General features: G+C 50.7%; 1 protein-coding gene across 2 annotated transcripts in view; it reads right to left on the reverse strand.

Annotated features, from left to right (window-relative positions):
- IFT27 (intraflagellar transport 27) overlaps nt 1–16538 on the reverse strand; it is a 20513-nt gene extending 3975 nt beyond the window's left edge. Inside the window, exons 1-6 of one of the 2 annotated variants that reach the window (XM_007519359.3) lie at nt 16214–16538; nt 9552–9631; nt 9186–9245; nt 8077–8136; nt 5048–5165; nt 4103–4212 (exon numbers count right to left, since the gene is read on the reverse strand). In XM_007519359.3, coding sequence (XP_007519421.1) covers nt 4103–4212; nt 5048–5165; nt 8077–8136; nt 9186–9245; nt 9552–9631; nt 16214–16247 — 462 coding nt within the window. In that variant the 5' untranslated portion in view covers nt 16248–16538. The remainder of the gene's footprint in view (nt 1–4102; nt 4213–5047; nt 5166–8076; nt 8137–9185; nt 9246–9551; nt 9632–16213) is intronic. The other variant, XM_060188891.1, reaches the window with a different exon arrangement.
- Between the last annotated feature and the right edge of the window lie 7647 nt (nt 16539–24185).

Genomic DNA, 24185 nt, shown 5'->3' on the forward strand with positions numbered 1-24185 from the left:
CAGAAGGGGAGAAACACACACATTAAAGGGCCTGAGGAAATAGTTTTTAAAGAAGACACGCCAAGTTGGCCAACACCATTAATGGTCAGGAAAATGCAAACCCAGACCACCACGTGAAAGCACCTCATACCTGTTAAGATAGCTATTACTAAAATAGGCCTACTAACTACAAAACGGAGACCTCCAAATCTTCATCTGCACTATTCCAGCCTTTAGGTTCATGATTAGTCAACAATTTGTTTGGCTTTATCTGTTAACTCTTCTTTCTTTCAGCCACCAGAGTCCAGATGCTACTAGGATGCCAAACGAACTTCCCTGGGCAGATGACCCCACCATGTGTCCTGGAGCCCCGCTTCCCCAGAGCCCTGCCTCACTAGAGAAAGAGAGAGAGAGGCTGGGAGTATGGATCAGCCTGTCAATGCTCATGTTCAGCGGGGAAGCAATTACAGAAGCCAGACCTTCCTCCTTCTACACCCCATAATGTCCCTTGGTCCATGTTCCCAGAGGGTTAAAGAATAGGAAAGCTGGGGGTCAGGTGGTAGTGCAGTGGGTTGAGAGCACCTGGTACAAAGTGCAGGGACCGGCATAAAGATCCCAGTTCAAGCCCCGGGCTCCCCACCTGCAGGGGAGTTGCTTCATAGGCGGTGAAGTAGGTCTGCAGGTGTCTGTCTTTCTCTCCCCCTCTCTGTCTTCCCCATCTCTCTCCATTTCTCTCTGTCCTATCCAACAATGAATGACATCAACAACAATTATAACCACAACAAGGCTACAACAAGGGCAACAAAAGGGGAAAAATGGCCTCCAGGAGCAGTGGATTCATGGTGCAGGCACTGAGCCCCAGCAATAACCCTAGAGACAAAAAAAAAAAAAAGAATAGGAAAACTATCAGGGGATGGGATGGGATACGGAGTGGTGGGAACTGTGTGGAGTTGTACCCCTCTTATCCTATGGTTTCTGTCAGTGTTTCCTTTTTATAAATAAAAATTAAAAAAAAAGATGGCTACTGTAGTGCGACGCCGAGAGGTGACAAGTGCTGGCAGGGATAACAGGCCAAGCAACAACAAGTGTTGCAAAGGAAGTCTGTTGGTGGCAGAGGAAATCAGTGTAGTCAGTTTAAAAACACTATGGAGATTTTTCAAAAAAGAAAAAAAAAATAAATCCAGAACTACTCAATGATTCCCACAACTTCCATGTGGGTATAAGTCCAAAGGAAATGAAATCACTACCTTCAATCACTACCCCTGGGCCCCCATATTCACTGCAGCGTTGGTCACAGAAGCCAAGGCATGGGAAGAAGCTAGCTGTTCAGACAGATGATGGTAAAGGCGAAGTGGTCTCTGCTCGGCTGTGCATGGCTTAACCACAGGGGAAATGCACTGATGATGACTTCCGCTGTGTGCACACAAGAGTGTGAGTACACAACCCAGACGACTACACCTCGGTCCTGTGAGGCTGTTTACAGGGCTCACCCTCATCTACATGGGTGCCACTGACTGACATGGCCTTAAGCGACCTGTGGCTGTGTATGCAATGTATAATATTCACTCATAGCAGAGGAAAAGATCACAGTGTTTGTGACAACACAGGTGAAGCCCGAGGGCACTATGCTGGTAAATCCAACAGAGAAAGACAAATACGGCATGACCTCACATGTGGAATAAACAGAGCAAAACCAAACTGAGAAACAGAGAACAGGCTGGCAGCTGCTGGGGGTGACTGGGGGAAGTGGGAGCAGGTGGTTCACTATGGACTCCATTTGCCAGATGACGTGGTTCTGGGGACAGAACTAAGAGTGAAGAAGCAAGTCCAGCAGCCATGCAGGTAGCTCTGAGGCCTGCAGGCCACCCGCCGTGGCATTCTGGAAGGGGAGATGAGCTCAGTGTCAAGAATTGGCTGCGTCTCAAACAGCATTTGGTTATATTTTCTTTTTAATTACAGCTTTCTTAACCGAGCTGCCAGTGGTGCTTCTGTTAACACCAACTCAGGGGGGACTAGTTAACTTGCAGAGCTAATATCAAGTGCTTAACTGCAGCCTCCTCAAACATAATTTATACCCACCAGATTCAAAAGCACCGCGACAGACACCTTAAGACATGCTACCCAGTGGCCTGGACATTAGCTGACTCATGGGGGTGGGGGAAGCTGTGACGTTCTGAGCTCCATTAATAATTCCAGGGGAGGGGGGCTGGGTGGTAGCACAGCAGGTTGAGTGCACGTGGCGCAAAGCATAAGGACCGGCATAAGGATCCTGGTTCAAGCCCCAGGCTCCCCACCTGCAGGGGGAGTTGCTTCACAGGCGGTGAAGCAGGTCTGCAGGTGTCTGTCTTTCTCTCCCCCTCTCTGTCTTCCCCTTCTCTCTCCATTTCTCTCTGTCCTATTCAACAACAAACGGCATTGACAACAACAATAATAAGGCTACAACAACAAGGGCAACAAAAGGGGTGGGGGGAATGGCCTCCAGGAGCAGTGGATTCATGGTGCAGCCACTGAGCCCCAGCAATAACCCTGGATGCAAATAAAAGAAAACAGTTCTGGGAGGCATAGGGCACACAGGGCATTGGGGGGAAGGAGACAGTTTCCCAGATGTGAAGGGAGAAGAGGGACTGGTGAAATTGGTGCTGGGTGCAGAGTTTACCACTCCACTCAGTAGCTGGCTGCACTCAGTACCTTTGTGCAGGGGCAGAATGCACTAATTTGAACTCCACTCAGTATTTGTGATAACTGGGCCAGGGGTGAGAGACAGTGGTTTCTGAGCAATCTATGGATACAGGGCTTAAGTAATAATAGTACAAACAAGATGACTCGGGAATCTGCTCTACTTTCAACAAAGTTAACATCTACTGCGATTGAGCGCTTACTATGCGGCAGGCTCTGTGCTCGGTGCTTTCATTTGCACCATCTGACATAAAGCTCCGACTTCCTGATCCAAGAGCATCTTCCGTTCTTCCCATTTCCCAGGCAAGGAGCCTGAGGTAGCAGTATGACACGTGTTGAGGACCTGGCCATTGATCTACTTGTTGTGAAGAGGCCAGTCACCTGCCTTTATTTGCTACGCTTTACTCAAGAAAGTGTGGTGCTCTGGGGATCTCATGAGACACACACACACACACACACACACACACACACACACACACACACACACACACACACAAAACAGCAGCAAGTTTCTGGAGATGCAACAACAGGAATGCCTGGGGTTTGAGCTGAATTTGAGTAGAAAACAATCTCCAGGCTGTAGATGAACTAAGTGACTCTTTTGGACGGATGAAGAATCAAGAAGCAAGCCCGGAGGGAACAAGACAAGAGTGAGTAAGGTTCAAGTGCCAGCTGAGGACATTTCCTGCTGTGCCGGGCATGGCCAGTGTCCCAGCAGCCCTGGCAAAGGCCATGGCAGTGGGTTTGGGGCCCCTTAAAGGGTGGAAGTGAATGTGCTGTCTCCACTCTGTCCCCTCCTCAGTGAAGCCTGCAGGAGTGGCCTCTGACAGGTGGAGCCTGGCTCACATGCCAGCACCAGCACACGACACTGAAAGAGCCCACAGCAAAGCCCTCTGACTGTTTCCTTTAACGAGGGATTCTGTTGGGGGACACTTGGTGGCCCAGAGTCACTATGACCCACATGATGGCAGGGACAGGGAGCAGTGATAACAATGAGAAGCCATGGGTCCTGATCCTGGCTCAAACCTTTCCCAGTTACATGACCTTGGGCAAGTGACTTTGCCTTGTCAGGATAAAGTTAGGGGAATGTGGGGTCAGCTCCTGACTCCCAGGACTGGCTGTGAGGATCTCTTTGACCATATTCCAACCACACTGTCATTCATAATCTCATGTGCATGTCAAGGGTCACTGTCATCGAATGCAAATGCTTGTCTGCCTTCCTAATGGAGATACAACTTTCCCCAGGGCTGGCGGCGGACTGCTTTATTGTAATGCATGAGTGACTCTGGTTCCATCAAGAGAAGATCTTGGGCTAAGAATGTAAACATTGCTTCCAAATTAAGATTCTGCATATGGTGGAATAACAAACAACTCCATGTGAGTGAGGTCACGTGAGAAAAATGCTCCCAGCAAAGGCCCACTCCAGGCTTGGCTATGGATAACTTACCGCTGATGTTTCAAAACATTCCAGGCCTTGGCCCTGGGCCCACGCCTGGGCCTGCGCCGATTCCACTGCTCGCCTGCCAGCCAGGTCTGTCTTATTCCCCACCAACACACCTACTCAAAAGAAACAACCCAAAGCATCATTTTAAATGGTGGCAGGTGGGGAGAACAGCTGGCGAGATAAAAGAACAAGCGGGCTCATTTCGAGGGGTGCAAACATGGCAGGAGCGAGCCTGCCCGATTCAAGGCAGTGAATCTGACTGGCGTGGGGAGGCAGGGGGTCCCATACCGCCCTCCGCCCCCGAGGCTGGGCTGCAGCAGAGCAGGGGGGCTTTTGCTCGGCCTCCTTCCAGGCTTCACGCAAATCTGCCTGCCTTGTTTAATCTTAAGGTGCGGGCCAAACTGATGTAGCCGTTTGCGATAATTCCTAGCACATGGAGTAAACTTTCAAAATGGTCATTAATACTAATCTAAGGACTGGGCTCAGAGTCAGGGCTGCAGAGGTAATTGAGCTCAGTTCCCAGCTGCATCAGCTGCAGCTAATTTCTGAGCCTGTCTCAGGAGATGGTTTTTGCTGGTCTGTAATGAGAATTTGTTGATCTCATAGAGGGATGAAAAATAAACTGATTGAAAGCATTCAGAGGCGACAACAGGACTTGAATGTTACTTGGGCCCCACATATACAGAACAAAATCAGGGCTTCTTCCCTGGGGCTGACTTTCTGGAGATAACAGCGTACGTTCATATCACTCGTGGCAACTTCCCCCTTTATCTTGAGTCTCCCCAAGACCCTGCAAACTGGGTGTACAGGTCGCGGTGCCTGTACAAGTCAGGCTGACATATTCAGAGTCCTGATCACTCCCTCCCACCCTCCCCACCCAAATCCACCTTTGTAGTGAACCTGACCTCCTGAACTTGCAGGAGAAGCATGGAAGCCCCGTGCTCCTACCTGGGAGGGAGGTGCCAGACGCCTGTGCCCGGGCCTTTTCCAGCCACTTGCTGCAGTTGTTGAAGGACTGCTCGCTGGTCACATCATAGACGAGGCACAGGACATTGGGACTGACCCACTGTGTAAGGAGGTCAGGATAAGTATGGTCAGTAATAGGGGGAGTGACGGCTAGGACAGCAGCTGGCCTTCTGAGGGAAGGGACGTGAGTGGGGGACTGAGGGGTGCGAATCAGAAAAGAGAGCCTCACTGCAGGAGAAGGTAACTCGCCCAAAGGGATGAATGGGAGGGCCGGGTGGGGTGGTGGGCAGGGCAGGAGCTCTCACTGTGGAGACTCTGCTGGGTGCAGTCTGAGTCTGACTGGGAAATGCCCCAGCTTGCCAGGCTAGTTTGAGCATCCCTACTGTGTGGAAATGAAAAGACTGAGACTGAGTTTGCAAAGACCCATGTCGGACCTGCTTGACACAGTGATGCTGGAGGGAAGCTTCGTCTTATTTGCTTGGCAATGCGTCTGCCTGTGTAGGTCTAAGAGAATATCCTTTCTTTTACAAGGCAGCTATCAGCAAGCTTATCTGAGTGCTCTTTTTTTTTTTTTTCTCCTGTTACCTACCACCTGGGTTGTCACTGGTGGGGCTCTGGGCCTGCACGGTAAATCCACAGCTCCTTGAAGCTCTATTTTCCTTTCTTTAATTTTTTATTTTATTTGATAGGACAGAGAAACTGAGAGGAAAAGGGAAGATAGGGAGGGGGTGGCTGGGTGGGGGCACACCCGGTTAAGCACACACAGTACTAAGCACAAGGACTGTGCAAGGACAGCTCCCCACATGCAGGGGAGGAAATACTTCACAAGTGGCGAAGCAGGTCTGCAGGTGTCTTTCTCTCTCTCTCCTAGCTCCCCTTCCTCTGTTAATTCTCTCTGTCCTGTCCAATAAAGTGGAAAAACTGGCCGCCAGGAGCAGTGGGTTTGTAGTACTGGCACCAAGCCACAGTGATAACCCTGGAGGCGCGTGCGAGAGAGAGAGAGAGAGAGAGAGAGAGAGAGAGAGCGAGAGAGAGAGAGAGAGAGGGATGGATGCACTTGCAGACCTGCTTTATTGATAATGAAGCTGGGGGCTCGAACCTTGCACATATAACATGTGCGCTCAACTGATTGTGCCAATCCCTAGCCACCACACATGCTTTTTAACAAGGGCCAGTTTCTTTCTTTCTTTCTTTCTTTCTTTCTTTCTTTCTTTCTTTCTTTCTTTTTTGTTTTTTGCCTCCAGGGTTACTGCTGGGGCTTGGTGCCTGAACCACAATTCCACTGCTCTTGGAGGCCATTTTTTCCTCATTTTTATCTTTGTTGTGGTTGTTATTATTACTGTTATTGCTGTCATTGTTGGATAAGACAGAGAGACATGGAGAGGAGGGGAAGACAAAGGAGAGAAAGACAGAGTCCTGCTGACCTGCTTCACCGCTCGTTAAGTGACCCTCCTGCAGGTGGGGAGTCGGGGGCTTGAACCGGGATCCTTACGCCTATGCTGGTCCTTGTGCTTTACGCCACATGCGTTTAACCCGCTGAGCTACCACCTGACCCATCAAGGGTCAGTTTTCTAAAAGGCAAAGGGTACTTCCTGTTTCTCTTGCAGTGGGTCAGCCCCAATCCAAACTAGACTTTGCCCTCAGGGGCTGTGACCTTCTGGGGTTACCTGGAATCCTGGGAGTCCTGGAGAACCTATCTCTGGTGGTGACATGTGTCCCTGTGCACATGACTCTTGCCCATACTCTGGTGTCTCAGCACCTCTGTCCTGCACAATCATAGCCTGGTTTATTTCTGGGGTGTCAGAACCTCCAAGGGTGTGTGTGTGTGGGGGGGGAGGGGCATTTTCCTTTTCGCTGCTTTTCAAAGACTGTCCCAGGGCTGGCTCTGGAAGTCACCTCTTGATCTCTGTGGCTATGCTGGCTCCAGAGGCATCAAGACTGGAGGAGCTTAGGCTGAACTGACGGACCCCATTGCCTTCGCCCCACAGACAGACTCAAGAGCTCTCACCAGAAGAGCACAGATCTTTCCCCCTCAGCAAGGAACCCAGGATGGGCCTGGGACAGAGCCTGAGGTCAGGGCTGCCTAAAGTGAGGGGTGAGAGCAGATTGCCCCAAAGCCCTGCACCCAGCACTGGGCCAGACTCATAGCAGGCACCTGGTAAACAACAGAGCTGAGGTGTGAAGCTGCCCTGTGTGGAATGACCACCACCAAAACAATTTCTCTGAGACAACAATAATAATAAAAAAGGGGGAGGGGGAAAATGAAAACAGGTTTTTAAAATGTTTATTTATTTACTATTGGGTAGAGACAGAGAGGACTTGAGAGGGGAGGGGAGAGATAGAGAGGGAAACAGAGAGACACCTGCAGCCCTGCTTCACCACTCATGAAGCTTTGCCCCTGCAGATGGGGACCAGGGACTTGAACCTGGGTCCTTGCGCATTGTAATGTGTGCACCTAACCAGGTATGCCACCATCTAGTCCCCTGAAAATAATTTCTATTAAATCATAGCTGTTCTGGGAAAGGAAGGGCAGGGCAGGGCTCTAGCAAGCTTGAACCTTCCAACTAGCTCACCAGCTCTGAGTGGTGGGAGGGTATAACAAACTGGGTTCTGAGAGGAAGATGAAGCAGAACTGTGACAAAGGGTGACAGCAGGGGCAGGTCCTAGAACACATTCAGGGGCAGGAAGGAAAGGAAAGTGGGCTTTGCTACACACAGAGTCTCCAGGGCAACCCCAAGAAAGGGGTGCTCCAAAGAAGAGAGGTTACAGAGCTATGGACTGGGTGACCCAGCCCTGGCTCACTGGAAGCCGGCCCTCCCAGAGCTGTGGGATAGAGCAGGTACTCCTAGGTGTGTGTGTGTGTGGGGGGGGGGGCCCAAGTTCCCAGGGCTGGGAACAGTGTCTCAGTGCACGTGGCCACAGCACAAGCTCGGGTTGGCAGGAGAGCAAGGGGATTTCACTGGGAACACGGAGAAGGGTGAACCTTGGGGTGGGTGGTGGGTGCTACTTGCCAATTTATCCAGCATTTCTGAGAATAGCTCCTTGCCTGCAGAGTCAAAGATGAAGAATTCCTGGAATTGGAAAAAGGAATGTTCCCAGGTAGTCAGTGCATGGTGGCTGCAAGTCCCCAACCTGCTCTCGGCCCAGCATTCGGGTGTTTCAGTGGCTGTGCACACACACACACACGCGCACGCGCACGCGCACACGCACATGCACACACACACACACACACACACCTTTTTTTCTCCTCTCTGTCTCAGCGCAGGGCAAAGGACAGGAGGTGGTGCCTGTGTGGCTTCCAGCCTGATCCCGGCTTGCATGGTCTCTCTCCCCGCTCCTAACCCAGAGAGGAAGCTGCAGATCCCAGGGGCAAGCTGACTGCCCATCTGGCGGAACAGAATGCTAAACAGGCTGGCCGCTGCTCTGGTTTCCAAAAGGTCACTCTGCACTTTGTTAACCAAGTCGATTTTCCAATCTTAACACACGGTATCCTTCAAAGGAGGTCACTGCAGAGGCCTGGGGAAGGTGTGTAAAGTAGGGCAGCCTGCTCGCCACTTGGGGAGGGCTTCGTGTGACTCCCACAGAGGGCGACGGGTGGCCGTCCACCCCTGAGCCAACCTAAACCAGCCCTAGCGTCTCCCCAACTCCCACCAAAGCTCCTCCAGGCCCTGAGTTGCCCTCAGATGGCTTCTGCTCCCTTCCCTGGTGCTGCATGTGGGGTACTCAGCATGGCCTTCTGCTCAGACAATTCTTTAGAAACCTGTCTTGGGTCAAGCTCAGGGCCTCAGACATGTGCTCTACCACTGAGCTACCAGCCTGGCTCCAGACTCTGGTGACTGGAGAAAACCTCTCTCCAGGGGTGACAGTATAAGCACAGCATCTTAGGATCAGTTCCCACTGTGGTTAGTCCCAGGCAGGGACCCAGGCTAAGAACCTTGGTAGTCGGAAGCTCTAGGAGTGCTCAGTCCAGACCCCAGTCATCCCAGGCTGATTCCTGAGCGTCCTGGCTCTGTGTCATGTGCTCTTTGTCCCTACCTCATATCCCTCCCGGGGAAGATGCTTGTGTCCATGGGGACCCCAGGTCTGGCTAGAGCTCCCTCTGGTCAAAGGTGCCACTTACCACGCTGTCCTCTGTGTCAGGGATGGCCACCGTCTTCACCACTAGATCTACCCCTGTTGTCTGCCAAGTAAAAAGCCGAAAAAGTGCATCACAGACAGGCCACCAGCAGCACCGGACAACCTGCCTCAGTGCTTGTGTTCTGCACATCTGTACATGCGGTGTCATGCGAGAGGCTCAACTGGCCTTGTCCACCGCTCTGCCCACCAGCAAGTCACCACAGTTACCAAGTCACTCAGTGGCCAGGTTCTGTGCTCACAGAGGCCCTGTGGTTCTGCACCCCTTCAGGAAGCCCCTTGCTTCCTGCCCATCTGACTCACCAGGGGTTCTAGAGAGCCACCCCCTCTGGGCTAGCTGTTCTGAGCTCACCAGGGTATAGTTCTTCTGAAAATGGGCTCCATCGGTGCGGAACATCTGTGCCAGGGCTGTCTTGCCCACTGTTGAGTCCCCTGTGGTCAGAGGAGACAAACATCACTCCCTCCTCTTTACCTAAGAGGTAAAGAACAAACACCTCATCACAAACCCCTGCAAGCGTTAATCCGGCTTTGACCTAGCACGTTATGATTGGGCCCTCCTCAATTGCTATCGAACAGGCCATGGCTGGTGCGCTGCTATGTTCCATCTCTGGGGAGCCAGAGATGACCCGAACTGCCCCTGCGGCTCCAGACAGACTATGACCCACATAGTCAACGTCTGCCACCTCTCCAGATTCGAAGGAGGTCTCGAAACTTTACATCAGGCTCAACCTGACGCTGTTGACTGGCTACGGAAGAGGGCAAACGCTAGAAGAAGAAGATTGCAAGACTGGCCAGCTCCTCATGGGGCGTGAGCGCTTCCACACTACGATCATCTCTGGCATTATGCTATTCCACTGCAGAATACTGTGCCCCAGTATGGTTCTGTAGCCCCCATGTCCACTTGGTCGATTCCAAATTATATTCCTCCATGAGGATAATTTCTGGAACCATTCGTTCCACCCCGGTTCCATGGCTGCCAGTTCTTAGCAACATTGCCCCGCCAGATATTCGTCGGGATGCGGCATCATCTAAGTTCATTTCCCACGTCTACGCTCGACCGGATCTGCCAATATACGCGGATATCTTCGCCCACCCTGTCCAACGCTTGACGTCTCGTCACCCAATCTGGTCCCCTATGCCTACACTGAACTTCTCTGTTCCAGACTCTTGGAAACAGAGTTGGCAGTCAGCTGAGGTAAAGAACAAACACCTCATCACAGACCCCTGCAAGCATCAACCCGGCTTTGACCTAGCACGTTATGATTGGGCCCTCCTCAATCGCTATCGAACAGGCCATGGCCGGTGCGCTGCTATGTTCCATCGCTGGGGAGCCAAAGATGACCCAAACTGCCCCTGCGGCTACAGACAGACTATGACCCACATAGTCAACGACTGCCACCTCTCCAGATTCAAAGGAGGTCTCGAAACTTTACATCAGGCTCAACCTGATGCTGTTGACTGGCTACGGAAGAAGGGCAAACGCTAGAAGAAGAAGACTCCCTCCTCACCCAGCCAGAGACTCCTACTCCAGAGTGCTGGCCCAGGTGTCCAGACTTCTGCAGTGCTTGAGGAGAGCTGCTTGAGATGCACACAAATGTGCTTGGGGCAGCTGGCAGGGCAGTAGGTCCATGTGCATGGGGCAGAATCGTGTTTCTTCAAAACTCACCTTTTCATCCTAGAGAACTGACCCAGGAAGTAGCAGGGCCTAAGGAAGGCATTAGAGCACTGCAGAAAGAATGGCCACCCTCACACCTTCTAGCCCCGTGGGGAAAACCTGCTACTTTCAAACTGGAATTCATCTGGACATCTAGAAGGTCAAGAAGGGTGACCGGGCACAGAGCAGACCAGTAGGCTCACCTGATCAGCTGAAACCAGTCTGCCGTTAGGGCCTACACACTCTTGGGCCCATGTGCTTGGAGGAGACACTGAGGTTCCTGCATTTACGACGAGCATGAAGCCAGAAGTTCCGTTCAGAGCCTGGAACCCATTTCCAAGCAGCACGTTCTCTCTCCACCTTGGGGTGACTACTGCAGGTCCAATTTCCCAAGGGCCTCCCCCCAGTTCTACCTGCAACAGCAGCTATTTCCTCCAAGTTCATCCTACACCTGCTGGCTTCCTCTCTGAGGCTGTGCTTTAGTATAAAGCTAGCAGGCCCAAGAAGCGGCTCCTCAAAGGGAAAGGCTCATATCATAGCAGCAGCCTGAGAGCAGGAGGCCTTTCACATGACTGTCAGCAGTGATTTAGTCTGGAGTCCCACCCGTGCCCCTCACGGTGCTGGGGGCTCTCCCTGCACTCTAATTCCTCTGTGCAGCCCCACATTCCCACCCACTGCTCTGTTCAGCCCACAGTGCCACTGTGCTGTTTGCATTTGCAAACTTTTTGCACCAAGAGGGGTTTACACTGCCCCCTGGCAGAGCACCAGTCTGCTCCCACTTCCTGCAGCCTGCCAAGGCCCTGCTGCAGCTACACCCTGACGGCTTTCCGAGCTGGCCTCCATGCTTGCTCCCTCTTGACGTCTCCATGGCCAGCCACCCTGTCCCCTTTTCAGTTCTGACTTTAAACACCTAGCCTCTTCTCTTGTGAGACCATTATTTTGACCACTTGTCCCATTTCACTGCCTGTGAACTCCTCTGGGTGAGAGTGGATGGTCCAGGTCCAACTTTTCTTGTGGTCCTCCAAACTTGGCAGCCAGCCTGCACTGGGCCTCTCTCCTGATTCTGCTCACACCTTCACCTTCACCTTTCTCAGTCCTGACCTCACCCAGCGACAATCACTGACCTCAAATGACAGAAGAGATCAGGGCTCGGAAAGGCTGGGTAGCTCACCTACAATTCCCATACCCTGCTCTCTCCAGGAGAGCCCACTCCTCTCCTACAGCCCAGGGGCACTGCTGACCCCTTTTAATACTGCCCGTCCAGGTCAGGCAGCCTCTTATTCCATCAGGGTAGCTGCAGCAGGGCTGTGGCGGGCGCTCATCCATCTCAGAGCAAACAGCCCACATCACCGTCCTCCCCGTGCCCGATTTTGCTTCTGAATCCAATTGGAAATTGGCTTTTCCTGCCTGTGAAACTCCCCATAGATCTACTCTGGTCAATCTCATGAATGTTGCCTGTGGATACTAGTGAGTCACCCACACTCAGGGAAAAGCCTCCCATGTGGGCAGGGAGAGAGCTGAGCCAGGGAAGGGGAAGGAGCCGGTGTCTGTGGAGCATCAGCAAACTCAAAGAGCACAAGCGGAGAGCCACAGCCTCTCGTCTTGGGAAGCATGGCGGCAGGGCAGGGGCATTATATCTGTGGGCTGAGCCTGGGGGTGATGGCAGGGAGGGGCACTGCTGAAAGACAGGGGACATCTGCAGGGGCAGTGCAAGGTCACCTGCCATCTCCTTCTGGCCCTGCAGAGGGGCCTCCCTGCCCCTGGTCTTTCCACTTCCCCGACACTGTCTATCATACCCCAGGAAACCCACATGGCCCAACACCTACAGCAGATCCTGCTTCTTGTTTAGACTGTCTTCTGCTAAGAATGGGACCTGGTCTGGGGTCACTCTGGTCATGGTCATCCTGGAAATGGGGCTGAACACCTGTCAGTGAGAAGAGGGCCCTTGAGGCCAGGCCATGTGTGTCATCACAAGCCAAGTCACTCAACTCCTAAGGCACCACCCTGCACTCTGGCCATTCCCTCAAGCACCTAACAACCCAGCCCCGAGCCACCAGTAGCCCTCCCTATTTTCTTCAGCCCTCCAGTGTCAGGGGAACCCACTCTGTGAGCCACCAGCAGCCCTCCCTACTTTCTTCAGCCCTCCAGTGCCTGGGGAACCCACTCTGTAAACTCAGACTTCTCTGTTGAAATTGCTGCTGTATTTTCATTATTGTTGTTTGCTTTCTCCACTGGGTCTTGACTGACCCTCTTGGCCTCCACCTTCACAAAACAGGGGTCTGCTCCACACAACTTACCAAGGACTATTCTCTTGGCTACTTCTCTTGAGTCAACCCCCAAACCACCTGCCCAGTCTTTTTGGCTCTCCTCTGCACAAATTCTGGGTTCAACATGCCAGTTATCACAATTATTGAAGATTTCTCAAAGTTAACCTTCTTCCAGGTTTCTCCAACCTGAGTTCAAATCCTGTCCTGTCATGCAAAGCTCATATAGCCTTGGGAGGTCACCTGTCCCTCCTTTGCCTTTACTCGTGTGGCTTCCCAGGTTCACTGCTGGGAGCATGAGACGGAGCATGGTCTCAGGGAGATGCCACTGCTGTGAGTACTGGGAGTCGGTCTGACACAGTACCTGGGCACACTCCAGCCCCACTGCAAGTCACTGCACCTTTCTGGGTTTCAGGTGCCATATCTGCATAATGTGCACAACAGCATCATCCATCTCATAGAACTGTTGAGGATCTAGTGAGCTTATATGCATAAAGCATGGTGTGTATTCAATTTTTTTTTTTTTTTTTGCTTCCAGGGTTATTGCTGGGGCTTGTTGCCTGCATCCATGGTTCCTGGTGGCCTCCCCCCCTTTTCTTTTCTATTTTTATTTGACAGGAGAGAAATTGAAAGGGGAGGGGAGATAGTGAGGGGGAGAGAAAGAGAGACACCTGCAGACCTGCTTCACCACTCATGAAGTGTTCCCCTTGCAGGTGGGGAGTGGGGGCTTAACCTGGGTCCTTGGAGTGGACATATGTGTGTTTGACTGGGTGCACCACCACCTGGCCCCCCATATTAATGTTTAAGCAAATAAAATGTGCAAACAAAGATGGCTTGCTTTCTTCATCTTAGGACAACCAGTAGCCATTCCTGGAGGGATTGCCCTGACTGGAAGCTGGCACTGGGGGGTTATTATTTTCTGTTTGCTGCTTTACAGTTTATGGCGCACATGTAAGCACTTCCTTGAGTACAGGGGCTGCTCTGACTCATCCCTGTGTCCCCATGGCCCCTGACACGATGACCACACATAGTAGGTGCCCGCTAAATATCTGTTGCATGAATAAATACTTGACTATCAGGGTTTTCCAGGACTAACTCTGAGGGGGAAAACAGGTGAACTTAAACAGCAGGCCTGTGAGGGGAAAGAAAAAGACAACCATTGGGGGCAGGTGAGTGGTATGGTGGGAGGGGGCTGCCTCACCATTCTGAGGTCTTTCGGTCCCTGGAAATTTCCAAGACCCTTGAGGTCTTTAAAAGGGGTGCAGACTGAAGGCTGGTTGGAATACTTTCCTCAGGTAGTAGCTGAAATCAGGTGAAATAAGTACCCAAGGGAGTGGGTGTAAAGAAGGGGGAAGAGGAGGCCAGGTGGCGGCACACTTGGTTGAGCACATGTTACTATGCACAAAGACCCAGGTTCATGGCCCTGGTCCCCACCTGCAGAAGAGAAAGCTTCATGAGTGGTGAAGCAACGCCGCAGGTGTCTCTCTGTCTTTGTCTTCCCCTCCCTTAATTCCTCTCTGCCCTATAAAATATAAGAAAAATAAAATCAAGTGATATATATGTATGTATATATTTAAAAATTATAAAAAGAAAAAGAAAAGAAAAAAAGGGGGGAAGAAGGTTAAAATGTCTAGAAGTAATCTCTGAAGACAGTGTGACGGGGACAAGAACAAAGCCCTGGAAGCCAGATCTCCTGGGTCTACATCCCAGCTCTGGCATACTCAGCTGTGTGACTTAGGGCAAGTAGCTAACCTCTCTGAGCCTCCCCTGTCTACCCAGAGAAAAGAATTACAACAGCACTGATACCAAAGGACTGCTGTACTCAGGGAGAGGACCCGTGTTGAGAGCCTAACACAGCTTGCTACAACAAAAGTTGAGTTTTCAAAACTAAGAGCAAGAACAGTCTGGGAGAAAAATCTCATTTACCAAACTGGCCTTGGAGAAACAAAAACTGTTCCAGGTTTATCCATGAGGTAGCTGAGGTTCAGAAAAGCGCTTTTTGTCTAAGACGAAGACTGAGCAGCCTTATCTCTTCCCACAATACCGTTTCTCCTGGAGCTCTGGGAAGCTGAGGCCTTGCCTAAAGACCATTAATTTCTTTTCTGTGACCCTCCCCCCCTTTTTTTTCTTTCCAAACCAGAAAAGTCATTATAAATATTATTTGTTTTCAGTCTGGAGGTGAGGAATTAAAAAAAAAAAAAAGACTTTTCTTTCTACATACTTCTTCATTCCTTTTTCCTGAGTTGGTCATGGAATTGTGGAAAGGTTAGCAACACAAATGAAGAGGTTGATGTCGGCACTGAAATTCTGCTTGTGACCTTTCTTGTCTACAAGAGATTCTGGGCAGGAGATGTCATCTCTCAGTGCCTCAGGAAGAGACTATATAGCACCTGGCACAGTGTGTTACAGTGAGAACAGTCCCTCAAATGTACATCTGAGTACAGCACCTCAGTAAAGTACATGTCTGCTCCCCACACCTACACTCCATGATTCCAATGTTTATCTACATGTGCAGGCTGGTCCAAGGAGAGAACCATTTATCCATTGCAGATATTGTTTTGGGTGCTTGGGATGTATCAGTCAACAGGACAAAGATTCCTGGTTGGGGGTAACTCCACGTTTATGCCCCAGGGGAACCTGCCATAGGAAAATAACTTTGGGTCCGTCTTAAAGACAACTACAGACTACGTGGGCCATCTGCAAACTCTGGCCAGCTGTACCTGATTCCAGTTTCCTATCCCAGTTACCAGAGGGTGTGGGGCCAGGCAGGAAACCCCCTCGGCAAGGAACACAAAAGTCCCCTGAAGCCTAAGACACATGCTCTCGCCTACGCCATCTGGTTTGCTCAGCCGGACTTCCCGAGGGGTTTACTGCTTCCTCTGCCTCACGCTGCTGCAGGTGGGGTCAGAATAGCGAGGGTGTGGGGCTGGTGGTGGAGAGGAGCTGGGGTCGCAAATGTGCTCTGGAAGATGACTCTTCCAGTCTAACAGGCTAGTGGTCTATCGGTACTTACATCGCCTCGGCTGACACTGACAACTGGCATGAACCAAAGCTGAGGGTAAATGATCAAGTCTTCGGACTAGTGTTCAGACTCACCTGCTAGGATGCATTTGGCCGCCAGCTTCACCATAGTAACCGACCACCTCCAGGGACCAGAGGAGGAAAGGCGGTGGCCAGAGGCGTTAGGGGGCCTGCGTGGGAGGGGCTCGGGGTGGCTGACACTCGGGGCCGCGATGGGGACCCGGGCAGGTCGGCCAGGACGCTCGGGGCAGCGCGGGGGGCAGGAGCCCAGCGCTAGGGCTGGGCGACGGCTCACTGCCTCAGGAGGCAGCCTGGACAAGCGCGAGCAAGGCTTCGGGGGTCCTGGCGGTGGAGACCGGGAAGGAGCACTCCGCGACCCTCGGAGCCCTATCACCTGGGGGGGGACTCAGCCTCCAGGCAACGATCGCTAACAGGCTCTGCTCCGCCTCCTCCTCGCTGACCGTCCATTGGCTGCTACCGAAAGCTCCCACCTCCTAGCCGCCCCGAGACCAGTAGTGGGCAGGGGCGTGGTTACCAGTCCCTTCCTAGACTATTCATAATGGTATCTGCTCGTCAAGCTATTACGCTTGTTGATTGGTTGTAAGAAATGTTCATCACTTATAATTCCCGCCCCACACCGGGACCTTCTGGGAAAAGCCGCTCCAACGCTCAGTAGTTAGAAGCCCCACTAAAAGGAGCTTTCTGATTGGCCAGAGACCGGCAAGGACCATTTTGGGAAAGAATGAGTATTTGCTGCATTCCCCTGCCCTTCCGGAGATGGGTTTGCCCGCCAGAGGGTGGGTCGCGCCCTGGGAAGTCTGGAGTAGCGCTTGGGCAGGGCACTGTGAAGTCTGCTTTTTTTGAATTTTGAGTCTCAAGTGTCACTTTCCCGAGACCTCCCCTGTTTCGGCGAGCAGGGCTATGAGGTGCACCCGAAGATCCAGTCCTGACAGTGTGTCAAGTGATGTCTCTGAACTACAGATCATACTGTGCGCTCCAGTGGTGAGGGGTCCTCGCTGAACCAAGCCAGCCTCCAGGACACTGTCATACACAGTCTGGGGAGGACCGCATTTTCCCGGGTCAGGAAACCCAGCTTGGAATCACCCTCAGCTTCCTGACCTGGGCAGGGCTCCTCACCCCTGGACTATAAAGATGGGCGAGGAGAACCCATCTCATAGGGTTGTCCTGTGACTTAAAGCAAGTGTCTGTGTGCCTGAGACCCAGGTGCCCAACCGTGGGTAGTGGAAGGGGCAAGTGAAAAATTTACCTGGGTGGAATTGTTTTATCGTCACCATAGGCTGGCTAGGTGCACCCCTGTTCTTACTCTACTTGATCCCCCTGGGGTGACAGATAACTAAGGCTCAGCAAAGATGCCTACCCTGGGGGTGTTCACTATCAAGACTCTGGTTTACCTAGAACAAGCAATCTTCTCTTAATTGCCCTGTGCCTTAGTCTATGGCTGTCAGCCTTGTGCAGGGGACACACACACACAATCTCTCTCTCTGACTGAAAGTTTCAATCTGAATCCAGGGCTACTCAATACAAGTTCTCTAGAATTTTCTTTCCTTGGAAATCATTCTTGGTATTGAAACCATGACCACAATGGGGCAAGAAAATCTGAGGCACCTAGAGGGAGAGGTGATCTGAGGTTGATAAATTGGTTTAGACAGTGACCTCGGAATCTCTGAATGACCTCATGACATCCCTCATGTCATCTATCATTGGATAGATGGACAAACTGAGCCCCAGAGAAGGTTAGGTCAGAGGTCCAAGGTCACATAGTGAGGGACAGGACTGGAGCTTGAACACAAGAATCCATGAACCCATTGACTGACCCCAACAGGGAGTGCACCTGCTTCTAAGTCCCCTCACACTGCTTCAAACCCTAGAGAGTAAATAGTATTGAGACCCTTGCCAGGCTCTCTCTAAGCCCTTCCAAGTCTTGCTTTTCTTCCCCCACTCCCTTTCTTTCTTTCTTTCTTTCTCTCTCTCTTTCTTTCTCTTTTTCTTCCTTTTATGCATCCACTCTGGGAAATGGAAACTATCGCTTCAGTTTCACAGTCATGGAAACTGAGGCCTAGAGAGAAGCGACAATCATGCCTGAGTGCTGGTTCTTGTGCAGAAACTGGGGCTTTGTTAGAAAGGATACTGTGGCCATTCGAGTGGGGCACTCTGAAGCCAATGGCTGCCACTGCCCTGCCTCCAGTGCACAGCCAGCTTTAGGTGCACAGAATGTCCAGGGCTTTCTGGTCTATAGGCTGGAGGATGGTGGGGAGAGGTCAGAAGCACTGCTCCCCAAAGTCAGGGGCTGGGCTATATGAGTTGTGGGTGAGAAGGAAGCAGAGAAGCAGCTGCTGACAAGTCGTACCCAGGGACTATTCCATCATCCTGGGGCTGAATGCTTCCTGACAGCCCCGACAAGCAGCATGGATCTGAGCCGCATCTAAATGCCAGGGAGAGCTGGTGCTCGGTTTGTTTATGCCCCCTGCAGGGCCCCAGTCCCTTTATTACTGCAGTGTGAGAGCCAGGACTCCTCAGAGCCCCCCCCCCCCAACAGAAGGTTTACACTGGCAAGACTGTTGGAGGCAAAACCATTGCTTTGAGTCAGTATGAGGCACTGGGGAGAAGGAGCGGGCAAAGGCCTCTTGGAAATGATTTGGCATGAATGCTCAGGGAGGATGCCTTTCATACATTAAAGCAGACATGCTCTGGTACCTTCGCATTGGAGGGAAATGCCAAACAGGGGGGTCAAGAGGTTTTGGGGGCTCATGTGTATTTTGCTCTGGATTTCTTTGTCTCAGTACTGTTGACAATGGGCTTAGGTAATTCTTTGTTTGAGTGGGGGACCATCCTGTGCATTAAAGGATGTGGAGTATCCTCTCCAGCCTCCACCCTCCAGATGCCAAAATCATCTATCTGTCTGATAACAACCCCCAAAAGACTTCAGGTACTGTCAGGTGTCCCCTGGAAGACAGAGCCACCTTTGGGTGAGAAGCACTGATGAGCCCTTCCAGCAAGGATTATGGGCTTGGAGACGGAAATCTGCGTGGCTGGGCCTTGCACCGTAAGCTGCCTGGCTTCGGTTCCCTCTCCCCGTTCCTGCGTCGAGCAGTGATCAACCGAGCTAACGTGCACAAAGAGTCCAGAGCTGAGCCTACCCAATGTGCAGTAAGACTCAGGGGCACCGGTTCAGACCCTCAGGGTGATCCATGGAGCAGCAGTGGCGGCTGTTGTCCACCTGCTATGAAACACTGTCTGTCTGCCTCCTGGTCCACTGTTTCCTCGTGGTAATGACCTTTTCTGTCCAATTTCCCACCGTCCACGTGGGCCTGGTTGTTTATGCTTCCACCAGTGCAGTGCTTGGCGGTGGCCATCTCTACAACGGGCAGAGGAGATGTGACCCACTCACCTCCTGCGTGCCTGGATGTTGTTTTCGACGGGTTAGCTTCACGGGCGGGTAACAGACGGCCAGGGACTCATGGTTGAGCTGTAGGCAGTATCTCTTTATTCATGCAGGACGCAGCACAATCTAAGACGAGCTAAGCTAAACTCAAGGTACAGTACCGTAAAACTCACAATGCTGTCTTTATATATACTTGCCAAGTAAGGTGGAAACAGGATGTGACATAGAGAGGGTGGAGAGAAAAGTGACTGGTGAAACTCAGAGTATGTCAAAGAGGGGGCAGATTAGGCGAGAATCCTATCACTGAACCACAAATGCCCTGGAGGGAGGGTGGTACTTGTTAACAGTGGTTATGTAAATAGAATAGTGTTAAGCAGGGGGGATTTAAACCAAATGAAACAGAAGGGGTCTCATGCATACCAACAAAGCTAAGTGGAGACCCTGAGCCCTGGCACAGAGGCTGAGCTGCCCTAAATCTGTCAGCAGGGGGCAGCAGCGGCTGAGTAAACGCCTGCTGCTGGCCTAAGCCAAGGGCGTTTTGATGTGCTTTGCTTCTGCCTGTATTTAAAGTTGAGCAAAGCATCCTCTGGCAGTCACCGGAGGCCTCCTTTAGCCGTGATAGCTCATCTGTAGGAGCCGAGAGTTGCTCTTCTAGAACATTCCGCATTTAGCATAGCTGTCCACTTCCAGATGGCCCAGTTATCTGAGCGCAGACCAGATCCTGCTTGAGGCAAAGCAAAGCTGGTTGCTGTTTAGTTCCTTCTTCCTTCTGCTCACCCCACTTGATCTTGCCCTTCGAGTGACACAGCACCCCAAGCAGCTACACTCCATCCCTCCCTGCTCCTCATCCTTATCCCCACCCCCTGTGAAAACTTAGTAGTGCAGAGTCTCATTCTCTCATAATTTCTCTGCATTCACTCTTGGCTCCCCCTCCATTGTATTTTCCAGTGGGCAGTCAGGGTCATCTTTCAGGTTTCGAATAGACAATGTCCTCCCCAGGTTTACAGTGCCAACCAGAGGCAGGGAGATTTGGAGCACTTCACATTCCCTGCCCTTCCTGACCACAGGCTGCAGTTCACAGGGCTGCGCTCTGGAAAGTGCTGGGTGAGGGTCAGGGCTGTCCCTATCCATGCACAGGCTCTTCTGCTGCCAGTCCCCTGGAGCTGAGTGTTCTTGGATCATGCTAGTGGCACTGGGACATGGGACTCGGGAGCTGAGATCTGGCAGCTGGCACACAGGTGAGTCGACTAACACCAGCAGCCTGAACACCAGTGGCAGAAGCTGCAGAGACAGTGCTGCCAGGCCCTCTCAGCTTGTCCATGGCGGTCTGCCTGCTGGTGGGGCCCCTGCTCTCATGGGTGCCAGGGGCACAGGAGGGCATGCTTAAGTTGACAGATCTAGGCTTACCAACACCCCCACCCCCCAAGTTGACCGATTTTTCATGGTATTAAACCTGTCACCATTTCTGGCCTTTACAGCCAAGTGAAATGTTATCACAAGAACGAAATAAAGAAAGGTATAGTGTAAATTATTACTGCTTCTAGAAACCTGACTTCTTGGAGAGAGCAGTATTCTTCTGTCACATCCATTTATGTGCCTCTGATAAACTCATTTTATGATTACAATGATTTCAAAATCTGGGGCTGGAAAGATAATTTACTAGGTGGGGTGTGTGCCTTACCATGCATGGTACAAGTTCAAATCCTGGCACCACATGTGAATGCTACAGTGTCAGGGGAAGCTCCAGTACTGTGGTATCTCTTATCTCTATGTCTCTGTCTCTGGATCATAATGAAAAAGTTAAAGTGGAAATGGAGAAATCATGATTGTACACATACACACACTAGTACAAGACCTTTATATTCTGATTCAGCTGTGCACAGATAAATAATGTTCTTTATTTTCTGCAACTGTAAGCTCTGTTCCCACAGACTGGAAGTAGACATGGGGATGGACATGGGAAAATGACAAAACCCCACCTTAGTTTCTGTGAATGACAGTTAGTGTTGCCCAGGCTGTCTTTTAGACTCATAGGACTTAGCCCCAGCCTCACCCCTGCCCCTCAGTGGAGATAATGACTGGTCTATGCAGAGTGAAGGAGTCTCATGGGCCCTGGTCTGTCTTAAGACCCCTAGACCCAGCGCTGCTGACCAGCCCCTTGTGTGAATGGGCCAGGCACCTGGGAGTGGCCTCTGTGGACTGGCTGGGTATGTGTGGTGACGGGCATGGACTTTCAGGGGGGCTCATCTTGGTGCTGTCGCTCGCTGTTGGTGCCAGCGCCTGAGATGCACCCTTCTGCTGAGCCCTGGCGAGACTGTCTTCCTCAAACCCTGTGACATGGGGTCACCTGGATCTGTAACCTTGAGGAGTCTGAAGGTGCCGCAACCAGGTCACCCCAGTCCCTTCGTGGCTGCCTGCTCTGGCTGGTGCATGGTTCTGAGCCAAAAGGCCCTGGAGGTTGGAAGACATCTGGCCTCAGTCTCCTTCCCTTCCTCTAGTCCAAGAAGAGACAGGCTTGCCCACGTTCGTTCTTGCCCTTCTCAGAAGCTGTCGCCACCCCCTTTTGTGATCCATAGAGATATAGTTTGGGAGAGAGTAAGTACAAGTTCAGCTGCCAATATCTCTTCTCCCTCTGAAATCTCATTCTGGCTTGGGATGTGGGCCATCCCTACTTGTCATGTGAACCTACCCCTCCCTGCTCTTTGGTACCCCCTCAGGACCCCCTCGAAGGATGTATCCCATCTGGCTCTTTTAGAATTTGGGACTTGCATACTCATTAGACACACCCCATCCCTTACAGCCCTGCCTGCTCAAAAATTGAATTGCTTTCTCCTGTTCTAATATATGCCATGCTACTTTGGTTTATCTGTCTTCTGTTTTCTTCTCTGTCTTCTCCTTCTGCTTTTGGTCATCACTAGACCTTCACCACTCCAGGACAACTTTTCCAGATAGAAAGTAAGAGACCAACAGACAGACAGACAGACAGACAGACACACACACACACACACACACACACACACACACACACACACATGGGATGGGGGAGAGATATCATGGCAGCAAAGCTTCCTTTAGGTCAGGCTTGGACCTGGGTCCTGCACATGGTGAAACAAGCATCCTGATGCCATGTTGATTACTTGTCTAGCCAGAGAAGGACCCAGAAGAGTTAGGGATTGCCCCCTGTACCTTGACAACTCCAGAGCAGCTTCAGAGATGATTGTTATTATTATTATTTTTGTTTTAAAAAGTTTAATTTCTTCAAAGAGAGTTCTGACATTTTGCTTACTGGGAAAGAGATTTTTTTTTTTTTTAATTCTTGTAGCACTAGAGTCTTTTGAATTCATGGTTCCACTGTTCTCAGGGCTTTTTTTTGCTTTATATATAAATATATATTTAATTTTATTTATTTATTAACAAAAGTAATATTTCATTTATTTCTAGAGTGCAAAAATGAAGGTCAACATTACACAGATGTTCCAATGTGAATTTCAGACAGATGTTAGGATCAAATTAAGAGGTGTATGTATATATTTTGTGACCAAAGGGGGATTAGAATTTTTCACTAGGAAATAGAGTGGGTCTGCAATTAACTTTTGCAACAAGCCCAAGAGAGTAGGGTTCATATCAAAAGTCTAACGATGTAAAAACTAAATGGAAAACATTTATTTTTGTTACTTTTATAGAGAATACACTTTTTAGGATAAAATTTGCCATTGAGTGGAAAACATAAAGCATGACTAAATTTATTTTGAATGAGTTTTTATCCACACTTTCGATTTTCTGTACCCAGAGGACAGAAAAAAAGTTAAAATTAATTCTTGCCAAAACAATCCTGAGAGCACAGAGCAAGAGTGGAAGCATCACTCTTCTTGATCTCTAATCATTACTACTTCAGAACCACTGTAATCAGAACTGCCTGGTATTGGAGCCAAAATAGACACACAGTGGAATAGAATTGAGATCCCCAAAATTCATCCCCATACCTATGGACACCTAATTTTTAACAAGGGAACTTTAAACATTAAATGAGCAAAACCCAGTCTATTTGAGGGGACCAGACGGTGGTGCGGCAGGTTAAGTAAACATAGTATGAAGCACAAGGACCTGAGTAAGGGTCCTGGTTTGAGCACCCGGCTCCCTATGTGCAGGGGGGTCGCTTCACAAGTGGTGAAGCATGTCTGCAGGTGTCTTTCTCTCCTCATCTCTATCTTCCCCTCACCACCCCCCTCAATTTCTCTCTGTCTTATCCAATGGTGGAAAAAAAAAGTCTGCCAGGAACAGTGGATTTGTAGTGCTAGTACTGAGTCCTAAGGATAACCCTGAAGGAAAAGAGAGAGAGAGGGAGAGGGAGAGAAAAAGGGAGTCTATTGACAAATGATGTCAGGGAAACTGGATTAAAGCATACAGAAACTCCCACACCTATTGACATCTAATCTTTGACGGAGGGGCCCAGACTATTAAATGGGGAAAGCAGAGTCTCTTCAACAAATGGTGTTGAAAAAAATGGGTTGAAACATGCAGAAAAATGAAACTGAACCACTATATTTCACCCAATACAAAAGTAAATTCCAAGTGGATCAAGGACTTGGATGTTAGACCAGAAACTACCAGATACTTAGAGGAAAATATTGGCAGAACTCTTTT

The sequence above is a fragment of the Erinaceus europaeus genome, chromosome 4, assembly GCF_950295315.1.
Source record: "Erinaceus europaeus chromosome 4, mEriEur2.1, whole genome shotgun sequence".
NCBI lineage: Eukaryota > Metazoa > Chordata > Mammalia > Eulipotyphla > Erinaceidae > Erinaceus > Erinaceus europaeus.